At 35.1% G+C, this 19,918-nt stretch overlaps 1 protein-coding gene across 2 annotated transcripts in view; it reads left to right on the top strand.

The window, feature by feature from the left end:
- LOC102221553 (thrombospondin type-1 domain-containing protein 7A-like) overlaps positions 1 to 19,918 on the top strand; it is a 201,330-nt gene that overhangs the window by 97,477 nt on the left and 83,935 nt on the right. For both annotated transcript variants that reach the window (XM_023330941.1, XM_023330939.1), the window contains 3 exons: positions 5,569 to 5,637; positions 12,505 to 12,660; positions 14,046 to 14,249. In XM_023330941.1, coding sequence (XP_023186709.1) covers positions 5,569 to 5,637; positions 12,505 to 12,660; positions 14,046 to 14,249 — 429 coding nt within the window. The remainder of the gene's footprint in view (positions 1 to 5,568; positions 5,638 to 12,504; positions 12,661 to 14,045; positions 14,250 to 19,918) is intronic.

Below are 19,918 nucleotides of genomic sequence, written 5' to 3'. Positions count from 1 at the left end.
AGAAGAAGTCTAGAGCAGATGTTGACTTGATTCAGAAAAAGAAAGAACTGGAAGTTCATTTGCATTGCGTCTGCTTTGTTTATCAGATGTCAGATTGATTTGTAGTCGTTTACTTGCGAGTCCCAATTAAAGAATAATGAGCCTGGCAGCTCTGATGAAATCCACCAGCACAAGATGACAAAACACATTTTGTATCTAATAATGAAATAACGTTTAACTTATGAGATTGTTTTTTTCTCTCTCTTCTCCGGAAGATGACGTGCGTTATTGACCACAAGGCTAATGCGAGTCCTCATGTGTTGGTGATGTAAGAAGCCTTTTGAAACTGTGAAATACTTATGCGTCGAATCACGCGGTGATGCAACGACTGGCTGCACCTAAAGTATGTGGCTGGTGAGTTTACATGAGCATGGAGCGAGTTCTTATCTCCTTGGCACAGGATTTCTCCGCCATCGGGGGGTAATCTCCCAGCACACCTCTGAGACGGAGACCCAGGGAAAGCTGCCGCTTCTCCTCTCGCTCATACATAAATGACACGATGTAAAAGGGAGGAAGATCGCCCCGGGCTGGGACTCTGAATCAGCTTACCGCCTCCTGAATCTTAACCATAATCTTCATGGTGAAGTAGCTTCGATCTGACCTCAGATCAGTCGGACGCGGCGTGTCTTTCATCCGGCGAAGGCCGAAGCAATGAGGCTCGGTGACCTCAGGTGTGGATTTGATGGAACTGATGGATAAATAAAGGTTTCTTTTTTATTGTGACTTTTGGAAGTCATTTTTATTTCATGACAGAGCGAGTATGAAGAGTTTGAGTAAAAATCTTTTTTTTTTTTTTATTAGCTGTCCTGTAGCAGCCCCTCACACTGCAAAAACACAAAATGTTACCAAATATTTCTAATCATCCATCTCGTTTCTAGTGAAAATATCTTACTACACTTGAAATAACTTAAAAGTAACTTTTCAGCAAGATACAGTAATTTGTTTTAAGTCAGTAATTCCTTAATATTGATGAAAAAATATGCCCATTGGCAGATTATTTATCTCATAAGATAACAAAAATATCTTATTATAAAGAAATAATCTGCCAATGGACCAAGTATTTCTCCATCAATATTAAGAAATTACTGACTTGAAACAAGCTCTTATATCTTGCCAGAAAGTTAGTTATAAGTTAGTTTTATTTTATTTCAAGTTAATCAACAGTGTTAATCAAAATTGACAAACATCTATAAACAATCTGCACAATTTGGAAATTCATTTTAAATAGTTTAAAATTACATCATTATTCGTTACGTTGTGCTGTCGATGAAATTGACTCTGAACAGAATAAACGTCTCAAGTTCATGTACAGTAGAAGAAACTAATTTCAAATAAACCATAAAATAACCTGGTAGTTTAAAATTATTAACAACAAAAACAACAGTTAACTAGCTTAACTACAGATTAGAGCTGGTTAATAAATCAGTAACGATATCTATTGTGATAGATATGGAATCAATATCAATAGATAGTACATCTGATAGAATATTCAATAATTTCACTGAACTCCAATCCAGAACCGCACAACATTCTGGGGGATTTAGGCAGAGGTTGGTGCAATCAACTGACTCACTCGCTCTTTGGTTACCTAGCAACACCTTGCTAGCAACACCCTGCGGAATAACTTGTGGTTACCTAGCAACAACCTGTTAAGTAACTTGAGCCACGGCAGTTTAATGTTTCGCCGCTGTGTCTCATAACTGCTTAAAAATAAAGAACAATGGAGTGCAGTAAAAACTGTGGATTAAACAGAAAAGGTCACACCACCATCTTGGCAGTATTTCAGATATTTAAAACAAAAAACGAATCAATTATTATCTATATCGACTGCTATGAAATGCTGATGTTGTGATATGTTTTTTCAACCATTTTGTCCAGCCCTAATATAATTATTCAATATTTATTATGGCCCTTTTGTTTTCTAATAGCACTGATATCATTGACTATGGATCAATGACTTGTAGGTTGAGATTCAACCTAAATTAGGGTTTTCCCAACAAAGTTGTACCAGTTCAAGAACAGAGGGTGTTTTTTTTGTTTTTTGCTACAGCAGATTTTTAATTGGTTCTTTATAAACAGCTCTTACAATAGCAGCAGCTGCTTTGTTTCTCTCTAGCATAAACTGGCTTAATGAGGCATAATCCCTGGCAGTTAAAAATGTCTTAATTTGTATCTCAGAACGTAAACGCTGACATTAAAAACAAAAGCCTGTGCTGCACTTAATCCTTTTCATTACTTCCGCTAATGTTTGCTGATTTTTACTTATTAGAATGTCAGAAATTTAAAACAATGATCATAGTTCATTGTGAGTTTAGAGGTGGTTTGCAAACTAAACGGAGCAGTTCTTTTGTATAGCTTCGAGCTAAAAAAAATTTAATCTTTAGGAGTTTAATCTGGGAGATGACTGAAACAAAATGCTACAAATATTCAACCATTCAGAAAAGCCAATATTTGGTTCAGGATATTTTTAAAGATAGATTTCTGCCAAGCTAATCTAATTTGAACTTGGGCTTTGCAGTGGAAATGGAGACTTGATAGTGTTTGTAAAATCTAGGTTGAAGTCTTCTGGATTGTGGTGTGAACTGGGGTTTTCTAAATAATCCAGATTTGATCTCAAATATGCTCATTAGCATCAACCGTTTATATATTAGCTCAAATTGTAGCATTTTTTTTCCAGGTTGAAACTGTAACATGGCAACAACATCCACAAAAAAAAGCATAAAATCATGTGACAAATTAATACCGAAGGATGCCACGTGTTAGCTGTGCTAACGCTAAAAGCTAATGCTATAAAATGGGCGTTTGAGAGTATGACAGCCTAAAAATGAAGGTAACATTTTATAATTTATCTACTAGAAACTGATCAGACAACTTCTGAATGATGGATATTAATACAACCAAATAATTTCTTCTTTTATGAATCGCTGTCCTCTTGATTGAAAAGTAGAGAGTTTAAAGTCATTTGAAGTTGCAGAGTTGGGTGGGGGCAACGTGTGAGGATATTAAATATTCTGCATTTTGTTCATGTGAGTGAGAATATTTAGATTAGTGCTAAATAGTTTGAAATATGCAACAAAATAAAGACATAACAAACTTGTTTTTCTTCTGAGTAAACATTTCCACTGTCCTTGCTGCTCAATTGAAAACAAGTATAAAAGAAAATATGCAATTAATTAGGATGATTTACAAACACGTTGGCGCTTTTAGTTCAGGACAAAGTGGAACGGTTTCTGTAAATCCAGCGTAGGTCATAAATGCACGTCAGTTGAGTGAAGCGGCTCAACATGCATGTTTCTGCTACGTGTTGGCAGCCAGCTTACCTGCAGCGTCTGCGTCAGAAGACAGGCTTTACTGTTGCTCTGTAGATGTTACAGCCGTGTCAGACCTGGCAGCGTTTCAGTGATGAAACTGCAGGAGGCCGGCACAAACGGCACATCTGCTTCTGGTTCTTTAAGACAAGGAGGCGCCACAGAACTGTCTCGAAGTGGAAGAAACTTTACAGATTCCTTATAAAATCTGAAAACATAAGGGACAAATGTTTCTGTTTGTGTATAATTAGATGACTGCAAAAACATCTGTTCATTATAATTCAAGAAAATGAGCATCCAGTAAATACTTGATATTGCATTGTATCAAGCATCAAAGTTTATTTACTATTAATATTTACAAATTGCACCTAGACTTTTCTCTGAGGATACAAGAGAAGTTGTTGAGCATCTTGAATTTTTTTCCAAAAAGATTTTCTGTTTTCCAAAAACACCAAATCTTACCAAGTATTTTAATTTCTAGTGCAAGTATCTTATTACACATGAAATAAGACAGGACTAACTCACAAGTATCTTTTCAGCAAGACATAGGCGCCTTTTAAGTAAATAATTCCTTTGTGTTGATGAAAAAGTACTTGTTCTATTGGTAGATAAATTTCCTTAACAATACAATTTCTCCATGTTATAAGTGAAATAACGAGTACTTTTTCACCAATGTTAGGGCATTATTTACTTGAAACAAACGCCTATATCTTGCTGATAATTTACTTTAAAATTAGTATTGTCTCAATTCAACTTTACTAAGATATTTGCACTATAAACAAAACTAAAAATACTTGGTAAGATTTGTTTTGCAGTGGTTTTGCAGTGCGCTGTATGTAAGTAAAAGAATGAAGTCAAGTTTGTGTTCTTAAAAGTGAATAACATTTATTCTGTCCTGTAATGACATGATATGCAAAACAAAACTTTTTTTTTTCCTCAAGAACTCCCACTGCTGACTTTTTTCTACAAGGTCACATGGCCTCATTTGTGTGTAGTTCACATAAAATTAAATGTAAACACTGGAACACTGGAAATAATCAAAATTTGGTCTCAGTTTATTCATGAGTTCAACTCTAAAGGAAAAAATATTTCTGTAAAAATGTATAATTAACATTGTAGGACTGCAATTTGATGAGTTGCATTAACTATAGACTGAGTCTGGTTTAAATATGCCTCGTTTTGATGTTATTTTCATATATACAAATAAGATTTGAGTAAAACCCGATGCCTGTGAAATTTATTCAGTCGACTTCTTGAAAGTCTGCACACCAACACATGCAGGCATAGCGTTATTAATTCATTTGGTGAAAAAAAATATACAAAAACACCTTTTTTAAGGAAAACAGATCGTATCTGCATGTTGACCTGCAAACTGTAAGCTAACGAACACACACATCACTTCTGACAGGGAAAAAACCCCCCAACATATTGCTTCTCTTCTGTGTCCAAGCAATGAAACGACTCCATACACACAGGCAGTCCATTTCTCTGCAGCTTGTTGACGTTTACCATATGCTGCTGGATGCATCCGGCTACCTACAGCAGCTGCTTTAAAACGGGCTGTAAATATTGCTTTTTGAACATAACAGTCACGTTGAAATCTTGGTGCTTTTCACTGATGAAGTGATAAAACTGCAGGAAGCTGGACTTCTGGTTCTGGTTCTCTGAGTAGCTGTGTTTCCATTAACTTTAAAATTGCACAAATTAGGATTACGAAAGTAAATTTGCCTAATGTAAAGGTCAAATTAAAAAAAAATAAATTTTTTTTGGATAAAATGTCCTAAACGATCCAGACTTTCTAAACAAACTAGAATCCGATTAAAATGGACCAAACAGGACCAATGTAAATTCACCTTAAAAAGCTAATTATTTCCAGTCTTCTGTGGGATTTGTTTCTGCTGGTCACGTAGGTAAATGTTTTTTTGTAAGTCCTTGTCTTCCCTTCTCCCCTTACGTAAAAAAACTGAATCAGATTATTTTTAATCCATGACCTGAGGTCTGATTTGTCAGCGTGAAAACAAATGAACTCCAAACAGCAATTACCTTCCTCTAAAGAGAACATTCGATCTGTGTTTAATAGTAAACACATTGAGGTCGCGAGGCCTGGCTCTCTGCTGCTGCTCTCTGCCTGTCTCTTCCCCTCTCTGCTTGCATGTCTGACAGAGTCTCTGTCTCCCTGCTGTGTGCGTAGCTAATAGAGCTATTTCCCCTGTAATTACAGCGGGTCAGACCCAAAGACAGCAGAAGCCTAGTGTCCCCCCTCTCCTCTCCATCACCTTCCAGATTACAGGTAGGTGATTTTAGCCATGCTGAATATGAAGCCTAAACCGTCATCGTCACTCCCAGACCCAGTTTCCTGCTTCGATCGTCTCCTTTTTATTCTTTCTTCTCTTGGCTGCAGTTTTTTCCTCCTTTTCTCCTTGAATTTCCTCTTGGCCTCCTCTTTTCTCACCACGGATCACCCACTGCTTCTAATTCTCCTACATATTTGCTGTGTTTTGTTTCTCACTTTTCCTCTTAATCATCTCTGTCATCTAAGAAATAATGAAGCGAACTAGGGATTAATTGGATTAATCGAATATAAGTTTAAAAAATTGATCTTAATTCAAAAGAATTTCCAAAGTAGCGAAGCTGAAGTTTTACTTATTGAGAAAATGCTAATGCTAACCCCAGGCTAATTGCAGCAGGATATCCTCTGATGAGACAGACTTCACTTTAACAAGAAATTACTTCGTGTTTTATTACTTATTAAATCACGAGGTTTTATTACACAACTGTGTAAAATTTAATCAGGTGAGTTAAAATACCTGCACAGGTTGGAATAAAACAGCTGTGGATTGATAAAAATGTCTAGCAAAGTCGGTTTAAAGGTTTTGATACAGTGACAAGGAGACCATAAATTGGGTGGAAGAAACAACCAACTAAGTATCTCTTTTTTATTTACTCGCATATTGATGGGAATAAAGTCTTTACTTTTTTGTTTTTCATTTTTCTTCCCAATAAAGGTCGGATAATCTGTCACCGAATTTAATCCTTTTCTGTTATCATCTTCTCCTCTTCTAAGCTTTTCCTTTTTTACTGCTCTCTTTTCCTCGTTTCCTCTCTGTCCTTGCAGTCTCTCCGATATTCTCCACTTCGGTTGTCTTCTTGTGTTCAAGTCTTTTACCGCGACTTCTTCCTATTTGATGCCTTTTCTTTCTGCTGTTTGAACACAGCATTGTTTCGCAAACAAAAAAAAAACTATTGATTTCAGCAGTGCTTTAGAAGCGCTCAGTGTAGCTGCGATTCTTTTCAGTTTCCAATAACTTTTAAGTGTTTGAAACATTTTAATTTCAGGAGAGCTACAACCTCAAACTGGAGTTTTTCACTCAATCTGAGCGCTGAATTTAGTTACAACAAAGTTCTTCATTGTGTTTAAAATGGAGTAGTTGGAGCTGCAGAGGGACTGGAAGAAGGAAAAACTTTTTTCGCACACAAACAGAATATAGATGCTAAGTGTTGGCGAGCCGTTTGCTACCCCTGCAGACTGCAAGCCACACATGCAGGAGGGATTCCTGTGCAGTGCTGTCAGTTTTATCTCACAGGAGAGCGAACTACAAATGGACTTACAGACAAGCAGAGAACAGGGATGTTTCATTTCTTCACTTCAACACAAGTATTACGTTGGTCTTCTGCTTAATATTCATCATTGTACAGATTGAAGTGAGTGATTCCCCAGTAATGCATGGATTAACAGAGGATCAACAAAGTTAGTATTTGACTTTCAGCGTGGTTCTAACTGGGAATTAAACATTTTGCATTTCAAAAGGCCCTTGTCTCTCCACAGTTCTCAGGGAACTGTGATTCGGCTCCTAAGTCAGACTTTAAGCTCTTAGATGTCTTGTTGAAACAGCTGGAGATGCTTTTACTGTACGACTACCTAAATAGGGAGCGTACGGTGCCCCCTAGAGGACATGGGTGATTTTTTTCTTTTGCATTGCCAAACGTATTGCGTTCCCTCACAATATTGTACTGGTCAGTTCATGCAGCATAATTGAGTCTTTCTCTTCTATAGAGGGACCATCAGTCGACGTCACGTTGCGTCAGCAGCCACTCTACTGAGCATGTTGCCTTCAAAGCACAACTAAAAATACATTATTCCAACTACTAAAACTATTTACAGTTAGGCTATTAAAATCATTTACGACTCGCAGCCCCTCTAATTGGGGACAAACTAAGAAATAATTGTATTTGTCCTTTGCACGCTAAATATAAATTCATTTTTTTACTGTGAACAAAATTGCTAGCAAGTTATCATCTGACGTTTGGGGCCATTTTCTCTCGTCATTTATCGATTCACCTGCATTTAATGCTTACTGGTCCTTAACATGCATCTCATTGATTCACTAATGTTTGGTAGCATAACTTATTTTATCATGATGTGATAAACAGTTGTAGTCCACCGACTGACAGTATGCTAACTATTGTTAAAACAGCAAGATTAATAGATTAAACCAGCGGGTCTTTGTGTAGTCAAGTTAAATATAAGGTTTTTGTAAGGTTTATCCATCTATGTTAGTGTCTCGTTTGTGAGATATTTCAAGTTTTATATCTGTTTCTTAAGAATAAAAATGCACCACAAACCTATGTGCAAAATGCAAAAGCAAAACAGGTCAAACATGAGATTTCTGTTTCTTCTAAGACATAAACAAAATCCAAATAAAAAATACATCCAGACTATTTGCACTATTTTTGACTTTTGAGTTTTCATATCCAGTCCCATCTCACCCTTTCACAAACATGAACATGCAGTAATAGATTGATTTTCAATTGGTTTTATCTTTTTTTTGCACCAAAGAGTTAAGAATGTAGAAACTTGTCTCTTTAAAGGTATTTGCCATTTTAAATTGGCATTTGTGATTGTATACAAAATAAACCAGGGTGTGTTTGCTTATTTATTGGAAGGGTACGCAAAAGAAAAATTTTCCCCCATGTCTCCAAGGGGCTCCATAAATAAAGATATTTAAACTTTTTTTTTTGCATATTCACACAGCGTCTGATGCCTTTAGACATCAGCTTTAATGTGAGTTGGATTCCCTTTTAGTGTTCTGGTTTACAGAACAGATGGTGTCAATTCAGGCTGTTTTGTTTGCCTCTGAGGTTTGTAATTAAAATAAAACAGGTCTTTTCACTGTAGCAGGTGCTGATGAGGACCTGAGACGTCACGAGTTGATTACAGACACTTATTTCAAATCTGCTGTGATTATTTCAGAGAAAATGACAGGGTGTTTATTAAAGTGTCTTGTAAAGTCATTTGGACAGCATAGTCATTTTCTGATTTGACAAACAGCAGAAGCTTCTGTATTTTAACGTTTTACCAGCGTTGAGAAAAGTGCTGCAGGAACGAGACATTATTTTTGCAGACTGTTGACCCTTTGCCCGTGACGTCACGCTCTCCATGACGGACGTCAAAACAACCAACGCTTCCTTTGAAGCTAGTCTAAAAACAGAAATCTGTAACCTCCTATTTAGTTGATTTCACTTCAAAAATTGTCATAGCAAAAATCAGGATGCAAACCAGACTTGTTATTTTATTTTAGAACTTTTAATGATGAAAGACGCGTCGACGATTAATATGACGGCGTTAATCTTAAAAACTGTCAGCCCTCGGTTTAAACGCCGATTTCCAGCGAACGCGTTTTACACGGTAAGATTAACGTTCATATACTTTATAAGTAAATATTATTAGAAAGATATAAAATATGGCATTAAGGAGAAGGTACACGTCTAACCGTTGGTAACCATGGAGACTACGCGGCACCGTCATGTAGCCTAGCATGTACGGGAAAAACTGGTTAGCATCTCGTCTTTTGTACGTTTTTAATGTTGCTCCGATGTAAAGACCACCTGCTGTTTATGACATAGTGACATAAATCATGTGGTGTGAATTCAGGTTAAGTCGGTAATTCGATCAACACGTTTCTAAGCTAACTGTTTAAAACTTTTATAAATACCGTCGTCTGTGAGCTCCTTCCAGGTGTGTTACGTTCACAGACAAATTAGCTCGACTCCAACAAGTAGAAGCCATGAATAAACGGGCAAAAACAACTTGGGAAAACAATTTCAGTCTCTGTTCATTACTCCCAATCCTCATTTTCGACATCCGTCATGGCGCCTAGAATGATTAAGTGACGTAGTTACAAAGGGTCAATAGGGAAAAACTTATGGAAGGAAACATAAAATGTACATTGGCTATACAGTTTGAAGACCATCTATATTTCAGAAAACCACAAAACCTTACCAAGAAATTTTTTATTGCCAAGAATAGTTTGTATTGCAATTATCTTGTTAAATGTAAAATAAAAGAAAACTTTTCAGAAAAATATTGGAGCGTGGTTTAAGTAAACAATTCCTTAATATTGATTCCAAAAAATACTAGTTCCACTGGCAGATTATTTCATTTATAAAAATAATTTTTTTCCTATGTTAAAGGTGAAATAATCTGTCAGTGTAGGAATTGTTGACTTAAAATAAGCTCCAGTATATTTCTGAAAAGTTACTTGTAAATTACTTTTGTCTTATTTCAAGTGTACTGAGGCATCTGAAGACAAAAATACATTGTAACACTTTGTGTTTTTGTAATCTAACAAATGTCACACTTAAATGTAATCTGTTCTGCCTCAGTTATTTATGGCGTGCTTGTTTAACCAGTGGAAATGTTCTAAAAGTATATATAAAAAAATCTTTTAGCACAACTGGAGATTTGAAATGTTTTTTTTTTGTTTTCTAAAATCATAATGTTTTGTTTCCAGGCAACATGAGCTGAAACAAAGGTGTAGTTCTGCTTCTGCAGCATCAGATCAACTTGTGAGGTTTTAAGATGGAGGATGTCTGATAAAAAAGCATAGTTGGTTTTCAGCAAAGAACCTTTAATCCCACCTACCTCAAAACGGCTGCTTAAATGTCAGGTTTGCTTGACACTCCTACACCAAACAACCTTATATTTTCTTTTCTTTCTCAATGGAAGATTGAAGATCATGTGTGTGGGAATCAGTATCAGGACATTTTGCTGTAGATATAATTTTGTAAGTCATCTGAAACTCCTCCTTTTCTCACTCTCTCTTTGCTCAAGCCTTGGCATTAAAAGTATTTTGAGAAAACTAATGGACTGGAAAAGAACATAATTTGAGGTAAAGCAGAGGAAAATATGGGAGAAACTCATCAAATGTTCAGATAAGAAATAATTGGTTGAGAAAACATGTTATTTATAGAATCACAAACATACTCTTTACTTTTAAAGTTTAAATAACATTTAAATCAGTTGTGTGGATCTTACTATACTTCCAATCTGCTTTTACTTCAGAATTTCACATTTGTAATTTGACCCTTCGATATTTCTGAATAATGTTCTTTTTTGTTATTTTATATTAAAAAATGGATTAAATGTGACTTAAAGGTACGACTGTACAGGCTTGTTTTATTTTTGTAAAATAGTTTTTTAGAAGTTTTATTTAAGGATGCAGATCATCCAGGTGGGTCTTCAGACTGAATTGGACAGGAACAAAAATCACCTGGATTTGCACCCTAAAATGATCTTTAAGTTGTCAAATAAGACTATTCTATTTTCTAATAATAGCACATTAAAAAATATATGACAAATTACCTCCCTTACTTATGTGTGCATTCCTTATAATGTTTCTAAATCGATAATTTTCACTTGTTTATAGAGTAATTAGAACATTTGGTGTTGAAAACAAAAAAAAAGATATTTAGATGTGGGAAAAATGGTACCATTTGTATAAAAACAACCCTTTTCAAACAGCTGTTTTTGCACTATATGTGTTTACAGTTAAGCTCAAAATGATTCTTAACTCGAAACAAAATTAGATTTAAATCTGGTAATAAATTAGGGTGATGGTAAACAGGCCTTCTAACCTCCAAACTTTGAAATTAAGTTTCAAAGTTTGGAGGTTAATTTCTATGACCTAATGTAAGTCATAGAAATTCTCATGAAAATGTGAAAAAAAAGCAAAAATAATATGTTTATTTGGTTTCATACCAGTAGAGAATTTTCCACTATTTTATCTCTATTGAGATGCTGATTTTTTAAAAATTAAAATAAATTTGAACATTTTTTTAATTATTGTTTAATTGATACCCTTTTTGTTTCGTTTATCTCTTGAGAAATATCCATTTATTTCTTTTATAGCAAGACATTCAATAGCAAGAACATGTTATAAGATAAATAGTTGTTTTTTAATCAATATTAATGGATTATTTACCTACACAAGCTCCTACATCTTTCTGAAAAGTTACTTCTAAGTGTACAAAGATATTTGCACCACAAACCAGACTTAAATACTTGATGAGATTTTGTGCTTCTTGCAGTGTAGGTGTAATTAAAATTGCACAGACAAGTTCTTTGTGACAAAGGTGAACAACTTTAAACTGCAGCTTTGGTTTAGATGAGTTTCTATTTCCAAGTAAAACCTCAAACAGTGACCAGAAGCTTTAATGTTGAATATTTGGAGGAATTCTTTGACAAAACTAACAATCTGATAAAATATGCAACCATAAGGACATTATGCCAGTGTCTTTCAAGAATATATTATGTTTGTTTGTTGTGTCTCTCTTTGATGCTATGCATGCAGGTAGCATCTGTTTTCATAGAATCGTTGCAGTGATATTTCAAACCGCCATCCATTTGCCAGATGCATCAAGTGAAGGAGTTTCTAAATTCAACATGGCACCATGAGGGAAGAAGAAGCCAAATTACACCTAATAGAATAAACATGAGCCAAGACAGCCTCCGTGTTTTGCTGCACCTTAGTGTTGCATTATATCCTCTCTGCATCTCCACTGAGAGTCAGAAAGCAGAGCTCCACCATGTTTCTAGTTGCTATCAAGTTGCTGCAAGAGATAATCATTGCTAATTTATCATTCTGACATGCTAACAGGGAGGGGAGAAACCAAACAGAGGGATAATAGCATCTACCTCGCAGGCATGTTTTTTTTTTTCTTCTGATGCAGTTTTCAGCTTCTCCCTGTGGGATTTTTTTATGCCAATAATGAGTAAATAATTATTTTTGCATCCTTGTTTCCTGATCCAATCAGGTTTGTTTGTTCGTTTGTTTTTCATGCTGGTTATTTTGTCCTTTATTTTTGCTGACCTGCACAGCCTCTCGCCCGGTGGAGAACCAGCTGTGCACGGGTCCGATCCCTAACAGATCCCAGCTCTGCCAGATCCCCTGTCCCATCGACTGCGAGGTGTCGCCGTGGGGGGCCTGGGGGCCGTGCATCTTTGAGAACTGCAACGATCAGACCGGAAAGAAAGGTAAAAAGATAAACTTTAAAGGGTCAGCATTATGTAAAATTGACTTTTTTTTAGCTTTACATTGTGTTATTATGTTATTCCCTCATCAAAAACAGACTTGGAGTGTTGCTTTGATTCTTTCATGCATGTTTGAAAAATCCTTTAATCTCCATGGCAACCATTCAGCTGCACAAAACGCCTGGGTGGATTTCATATTTTAAGATAATGTCATCAAACAGACAAAACATTAAGTTATGGGCAAATTCTTGCATTTTAAAAACTGAAATAAAGAAAATGACCACAAATAAGTGCAAAGCAAGACATTCAGACGTAGGAAACACTTTTTTCTATATTAAACTTAACATGTGCTTCCAGTGACAATATTTATTTATATATCTTATAGATTTGATCACTTATGGTTATATTTGCATTATTAATCTTTACCACCTAGAATTGATTAGCTTGTCAAATAATAAGCATTTCCCCCTCAGGATCAATAAAGTATATTCTATTCTTTTCCAATATTTACTGCATGTTATTAATCTCTAAATGAAGAACAGGTTCAGCAGATAGAAAATAACATTAGAACAACAAAACTGGTGTGAAAACCCATGATCTTATGTATGTTTGTGTCTCATATATTTTTGGTTAAAATATGTTTGTTTTTCATTTAATTGATAAACAAACATTCAATTAATATCTTTTTTGCATATCCATAAATTTGAGTAAAATTTCTGGATATGCTGAAATTTTTCTCAAGTAAGTGAGGCAGTAATTCACAATAATATTACTAATTTGAAAGTAAATAGTATAGCGCAGTAAAAATACGATTGAAAGTTGTTACTCTAGTAAATGTAATTGAGTAATATTACGGCTGGCAGAAAAATGTGTCATGATGTAAGTGTTTTATATCAATCCATATCAATAATTATGGATTAGTTTTTTGTTTCAAATTTCTGAAATACTGACAAACTGGAGGTGTGACCTTATCCAGTTTTCACTCTACGCTGTTGTTTATCTTTTAATTTTTAAGCAGTTGTGAGGCAAAGGGGGGAAACTTTAAACTGCTGCTGTGCCAGTTACTCAGCAGGTTGTTGCTAGGTAATGAAAGAATGAGTGAGTTGCTAGGTAACCAAAGAGTGAGTGACAGTTGATTCCACCAACTTTGCTTAGAGAGGTTGAGCGGCTAAAGTCTTTCCTCTGTCTACATCTCCCAGAATGCTATGCGGTTCTGGATCAGAATTCAATGAATATTTAAAATATTGAATATTCTATCCTAAATTATTTTGATCACACGTCTACCGCGATTTATATTGTCGCTGATTTATGTTTATATTGATGATAGACTGTATTCAAACCAATGGAAGGATGTATTTTGAAGTATTTTTGTTTTTTTTTACCTGTAGGCTTTAAACTGAGGAAACGACAGATTACCAACGAACCAACCGGGGGCCCAGGAAGCTGCCCTCACCTTGTGGAGGCCATGCCATGTGATGAACCCAGCTGCTACAAATGGCAGCTGGTCAGCCTGGACAGGTGTATTCCTGATGAGGGGAAGCAGTGCGGCCCTGGGACTCAGCTGCCTCAAGTTCAATGCATCAACAGCAACGGTGAGTGGAGGCAATTTGATCTCATTGTCCGATCGGATGATGGGATTTTCGCAGAGTGATGAGATGCTGCGCAGATGGCAATGATGCTTTATTGTGCTGTGTGTTTTCAAAACTGTGAGTCATTTGTTCAAATTAAGCACATCCGTCCTCGGAGATGGCGTTTCATGATTGACATCATCAAGCAAACAAGCTCTAATTTGCTCATCCCTGTACTGCGGTGATTTTTTTTTAAAATCCACCTCCATTTGTCAAATTAAAAAAAATGACACACAGACCAGGCTTTGCAAGAAAAACACCATATTTCTCAAGGTCACCTATCTGCTGACCCTCCGGCTTTTGGTGGACATTGACGTACGTGAGGAGATTTCCATTACACAACTCCTCTTCCCCTCATCCTTCTTCCCTCTGTCTTTTTTTTAAACCTCTCCTGCTTTAACGCTTGTTTGATTCAGCTTTCCCACTCGTCTCCCTGCTGTCTGTCTCATTACAGTTTCCTCTCTGCACGCACAATTAAATCTCCCTCTCAGTATATCAAATCAGTCCTCAGAAACTCTGGGACTTGGAGTAACTTCCACTCTTTGCTGCTTTACATTATTACAGCTTTCCTTTATTACTCCTTATATTCAATGGTAATGTAATTAGCTTAGCCATAGCATAAGCTGCATTTCCATTATAAATATGCGCAAAATGTTGTAAAAAAACAACAATTTAACAGTTGCGATGTTTCCATTAAATCAGAAACACGTGAATAAGTTTGTCCAAGCGATAAATCATTAAAGAACATGCAGCGCCATCATCTTCCATCTACTTACTGTTGTCTTCTTTGTTGTTTGCTCCAGTGGCAATACCTGGTTGCTGATCATGTGACTCTTATGATGCGAAAAAAGTGTTTCCATTTCACAAATTTTGATACAACCAAAACACCAATGAAAAAAGATTGTATTGAAAAATTAGACTTTTTGAAATTGCCGTTATTTTCAAAACACCCTAATTACTGCTCTGAATTGTGCTTTCAGCAAATTGCATGCTTTTGAGTCTGTATACTCTAGTTCACAATTAATCACTTACTAAATTAGTTGACAATTATTTAAATAATTGATTAATCATGATTAATCCGATTAATTGTTTCAGCCCTAATCCTGACTAGTCCATTTTACCATTGGAAAATATAATGAAATTATGCAACAGCTGTTGAATATTAAATAAACAAATGAACTATTGCACTTTATTGGAAGTTCCAGACAAAGTACACACTTCACACAGCATTCAGACGGTTGTATTTTAATGAGTGAAGCGGATTTCATTAGTTTCATTAGTTTTAATGTGTTATTTGGAGTTCAGAGTGCTGTGCGTTTGCTTCAGGCCCTTATCTTGATGGTTGTGTTTCAGTTCACCTGCCATATCGATGCTGATGAGAAACTAGATGCATTTTAAACAGCTGAAGGCATGAAGCCTCAAATTGTTTTGGCTGTCCTGAGTTTAACTCTTCTGTCTGATAGAAGGGGCTGCAGAGATACATGAAAAACAAATAAAATCACAAGAGTGTATGTTCACTTTCCTGCCTCTACTGACATCACTATTTGAGAAAATCGTGCAAAAAATACAATTCAAAAGCACAAAGTTTGATCGTCAATAGGATTTTTCTCTCTTCGCTATGAAACAAAAGAACAGACTGGTTGATATATAAACTAGTGGGGTGCCAATTGTGCCTAGGGTAAAACAAATTTTAAAAAAAGTCTTATGGTCATATTTAATTGGGACAATCTTTAGAAGTGTAAATGATTTAGAAAATCAATTTCAATTTACTAAATAACTATAGTGATTAGGACTGAGACGATTAATCGGTTTAATCGTGATTAATCGATAATTGAAATAATAGCTGCTAACTGGATAATACAGACTCAAAAAAAGCAACTGGCGAAAGAATAAGTAATTCAGTATGTAATATAAATACATTATGTTTGCCTTAAATTTTATATTTAAGGCAAACACCATGGTCTGTAAATATGTTTGACCCAAAATGCAATTTAACTTCACTAAAGACGTGTTAATGTCTGTAGAAAATATGAAGTTTGGGTGTGTAATCATAAGAATTGAGCAACAATTTTTTGGGAGTAGATTATATTTTAAGTTACATTTCAAAGTAAAACGAACAAAAAAAAAGGAAGCGATTGGGAAGAGCAGCATTAATCTCAAAACCATAGTATTATCATTAGTACTATCATTAACCTTGAAATTATCACAAATATTACTTTTGAAAGAGCAAAAATAGCAATCAGAATATCATCATGGTAATAATAAAGCAGGTAGCTATTGGCTTTCAGGTTATTTAGAAATCTCATCTACAAAATGTTAATTATATGCTCAAATGCAGTTACTTATAAATAAGTATAAGCAGTTTATGTATAAAATGTTGGTATTCTGTAAGGTTTTACCTGTAGAAGCTTGTTTTTTTCTTCTCTCTCTGTGACTTCAGCTGATTGATCTCCTTCACATCTGATGAGAATTGATTTGTTCTCTTTGGATTTTCGATCCGCTTTTCGCCTCAGCGATTTTTCACTGCAACGTTGCGGCCGCATGTTGTGTTTTTTTTGTTGTTGTCTTTTGTTTTTTCTCTGAGTGTGTACCAGTCATAAAAAACCCCAGAAAAGGCCACCCAGCCAAGCCCCAGACAGCAGGCGAAGGTCGATACAAATGTTATTGAAACTGGCTATTGATATTCCCAAAGCTGACTGCTTGGCCACTTAGTCTGGGAGCTTTTTCTTCTCTGCATACGGAGCGTTGAGGTTTTTCCCCTCATAGTGGGTGGTTCTGTTCATTCATGCGTCTTTGTCAGAGCCTGAGAAATACGCAGGTTCCTTGTCGTTTCTTATTGTCATGCTTTTCTGTTTCAGTCATGATGGGTTCACTGCATCTCAGTCAAAGTGACATCTCAATATAAAGTCAGCTGCAGTGAGGGTTTTGGTTTAGAAGCTCAATTCAGTCATGGAAAGGTTTACATGTTTTTTTTAAGGGTATACATATCGCTTAACCACTTAATTTACGGCAGAGCATCAAGCAACTCACTCAGATATGTGGGTTAATATAATCCACTTATAGCGGCTAGTAGGAGCTCATCAATAAAACATGAACAATAGCGATGAAACACTGGAATCCTATGTGAATTTGCGCCTTTCATGTGAAGTGCCCCCATTTTCATGGAGATTTCTTGGAGCTAAAGGTCCACCACAATGAATATTTTATCGAGAATTCATAATAAAATACGGTATGTATGCTAAAGTGAAAGAAAATATTCTTTATAACTGGATGAAAGTAGAAGCAACAGCTTCAGTCAGCCTAGAAATATCCAACATGTTTCTGCACTGCAAAAACAGAAAATCTTACCAAGTAAGTTCAGCCTAGTTTCTAGTAAATATCTTAATACACTTGAAATAAAACAAAACTAACTGACAAGTAACTTTTTCACAAGAGATAGCAGATTGTTTTAAGTAATTAATGCCTTAATATTGATTAAAAAGTATTGGTTCCTCTGTCGGATTATTTCGCTTAAGACTAGACTTTTTTTTCATTTTGTAAGTGAAAATTCAACTTGATTTAAAGTGGAACTCACAATATACTCGAGGGGGATCTGTCACAGGAATCAGGTAAAATATGTTACACCATTTAATTTGATAAGAAAATTAATATCCAACCACTCAATATGAAATTTGTTGATTTTTAGCAACAATGATTTATTCAAAAAAATCACAATACTAAGAAATAATAATAGTTATTCTGATACATAGATCAGTAACCAAAAATCCCTGAAAAATAATTATAGGTTAGATTTAAATCACTCAGCAAAAAAAAACCCAAATAATTAAATGTCCAAAAATTCCCGTTCTTTTTTAAAGAGAATAAGGTCCGCAAAGGAGTTCCATTGTTGTTTTGCTTTGTTTCTTCAAAAAACAAAACAAAGTCCTGGAAGTATTTTTCCGTTTTAATTCAAAGTCCCAATCCAAAATTAAAAATCCAATACGTCAAATTTGTAATAATTTTAACAATGAAAAAACAGCAACTGTTCTACAAAACAGTTTGATAGATTTATTCTTTAATGCATTTATTCAGAAAAAAACAAACATAGTGGTAATGTCACAATTTGCCAATGGAACTAGTACTTTTTCATCAATAACAGGGAATTGTTTGCTTAAAACAAGCTCCTATAACTTGCTGAAAAGTTACTTGTAAGCTAGTTTTGTCTCATTTCAGGTGTACAGGGTTTTACTTTAGTAATATAGCTGTGAAGTTTGTCAACATGTATATATTGTTTGAATTTATTTTGTTTAGTCTAAAAGTTACTTTCTCCCTGACATTTATTGTTGCCAGGCTGCCCTTGGCAGTTGGTGGTTACCGTAGCAACCAGTAACTGAGAGCTCCTCCCCCTTTTTCTGTTGCCATTTCGTAACCGTGGAATGGTTTAAGATCAGAATTATGTTTTCTTTACAAGTATTATATTTTAACACATATTTTAGACAAATCTGATCACATTCAGTGTTTCATGAGTAATTTTACCATGCCTTTAACTGTTATTAATGTTGTACATTTTAGCTACGTTTAATTTTACAACTGCTCATTAGTAGATATCACTCTGTAGCTTTTCTAGGGTTATTGTATTTTATTTAATGTATGGGGCAGAAGCTACTAGACTTCATTTAACCTTTTGTCAGAATAAATACAGTAAACCTGAATGCGTCTGTCGTGAAGTCAACCTACTAAACCTGAGATGACCATAAAAGTGTGTTGAGTGTGTTGAGGCTGCTATTCCAGAAATTAAATTATATTCTCAAATCTTTCATTAAACATTATTTCCATGTATTATCCAGTAACATTTTCTGTTTTTAATATCCTCATCTAAAACATTTGAACTCGCAGAATAAGAAAACTTTGCAGTCAAATAAAAATAACAAAAAAATAACCAAATTTATGACCTATGAACTTTATTTTTCCAAGGTACCAATAATACAATGAGAAAAGCAAAGTTATGTAAGGTTTTTCATTATTTTAATACTGACCCACTCAACAACTGTATCTCAGTACATCTGTGTAATCTCCATAGATTATCCTCCTCTTTACAAATCCACTCTTATGTATTTCTTTTTTTTTCATTGATTCATACAGAAAAGAATCAGATTAACCCAAATCCTGCATATCAGATGCAACTGTATACATTCAGGAGATTAAATTTATTGTAGATTCTGTAGAAAATGTTTGGTCAATAATATATTGTAAATCTTCTTAACATCTGTTTAATGATTATCTATCTCAAGTAGTCAAATTGGGGATTTTTGAACTGCTGAGTAGTAGTGCACTGTATTCATATGGAGGTCCAAGTCTCCACTGTAAGTTGAATTAAATGAAAAAAATGTCAGATTAAACAGAAAACGGGAGTATCTGCTGACCTTGTTTTCTTGTACATTCCCAGCCTGAACTACTAGTGCTACCTTAGTGTCTATATTTTAAATGAAGGGTGTTTTAATTGATTTGATATTTCAGTTTTTCTCTAAACCCAACCAAACGTCTGTATTTTTGTCTCATTTTTTTCAAATAACATTGTTCTTGAAGCTCTGTTCATTCAAATGCAACTTTGCAGGCCGAAGAGGTCAACTGCCCCATAGTTCACATTTACAAAA

Source organism: Xiphophorus maculatus, chromosome 3, assembly GCF_002775205.1.
Source record: "Xiphophorus maculatus strain JP 163 A chromosome 3, X_maculatus-5.0-male, whole genome shotgun sequence".
Taxonomy (NCBI): Eukaryota; Metazoa; Chordata; class Actinopteri; order Cyprinodontiformes; family Poeciliidae; genus Xiphophorus; species Xiphophorus maculatus.
The sequence above is the reverse complement of the archived record's forward strand: the minus strand, read 5'-3'. Positions and strand labels throughout refer to the sequence as shown.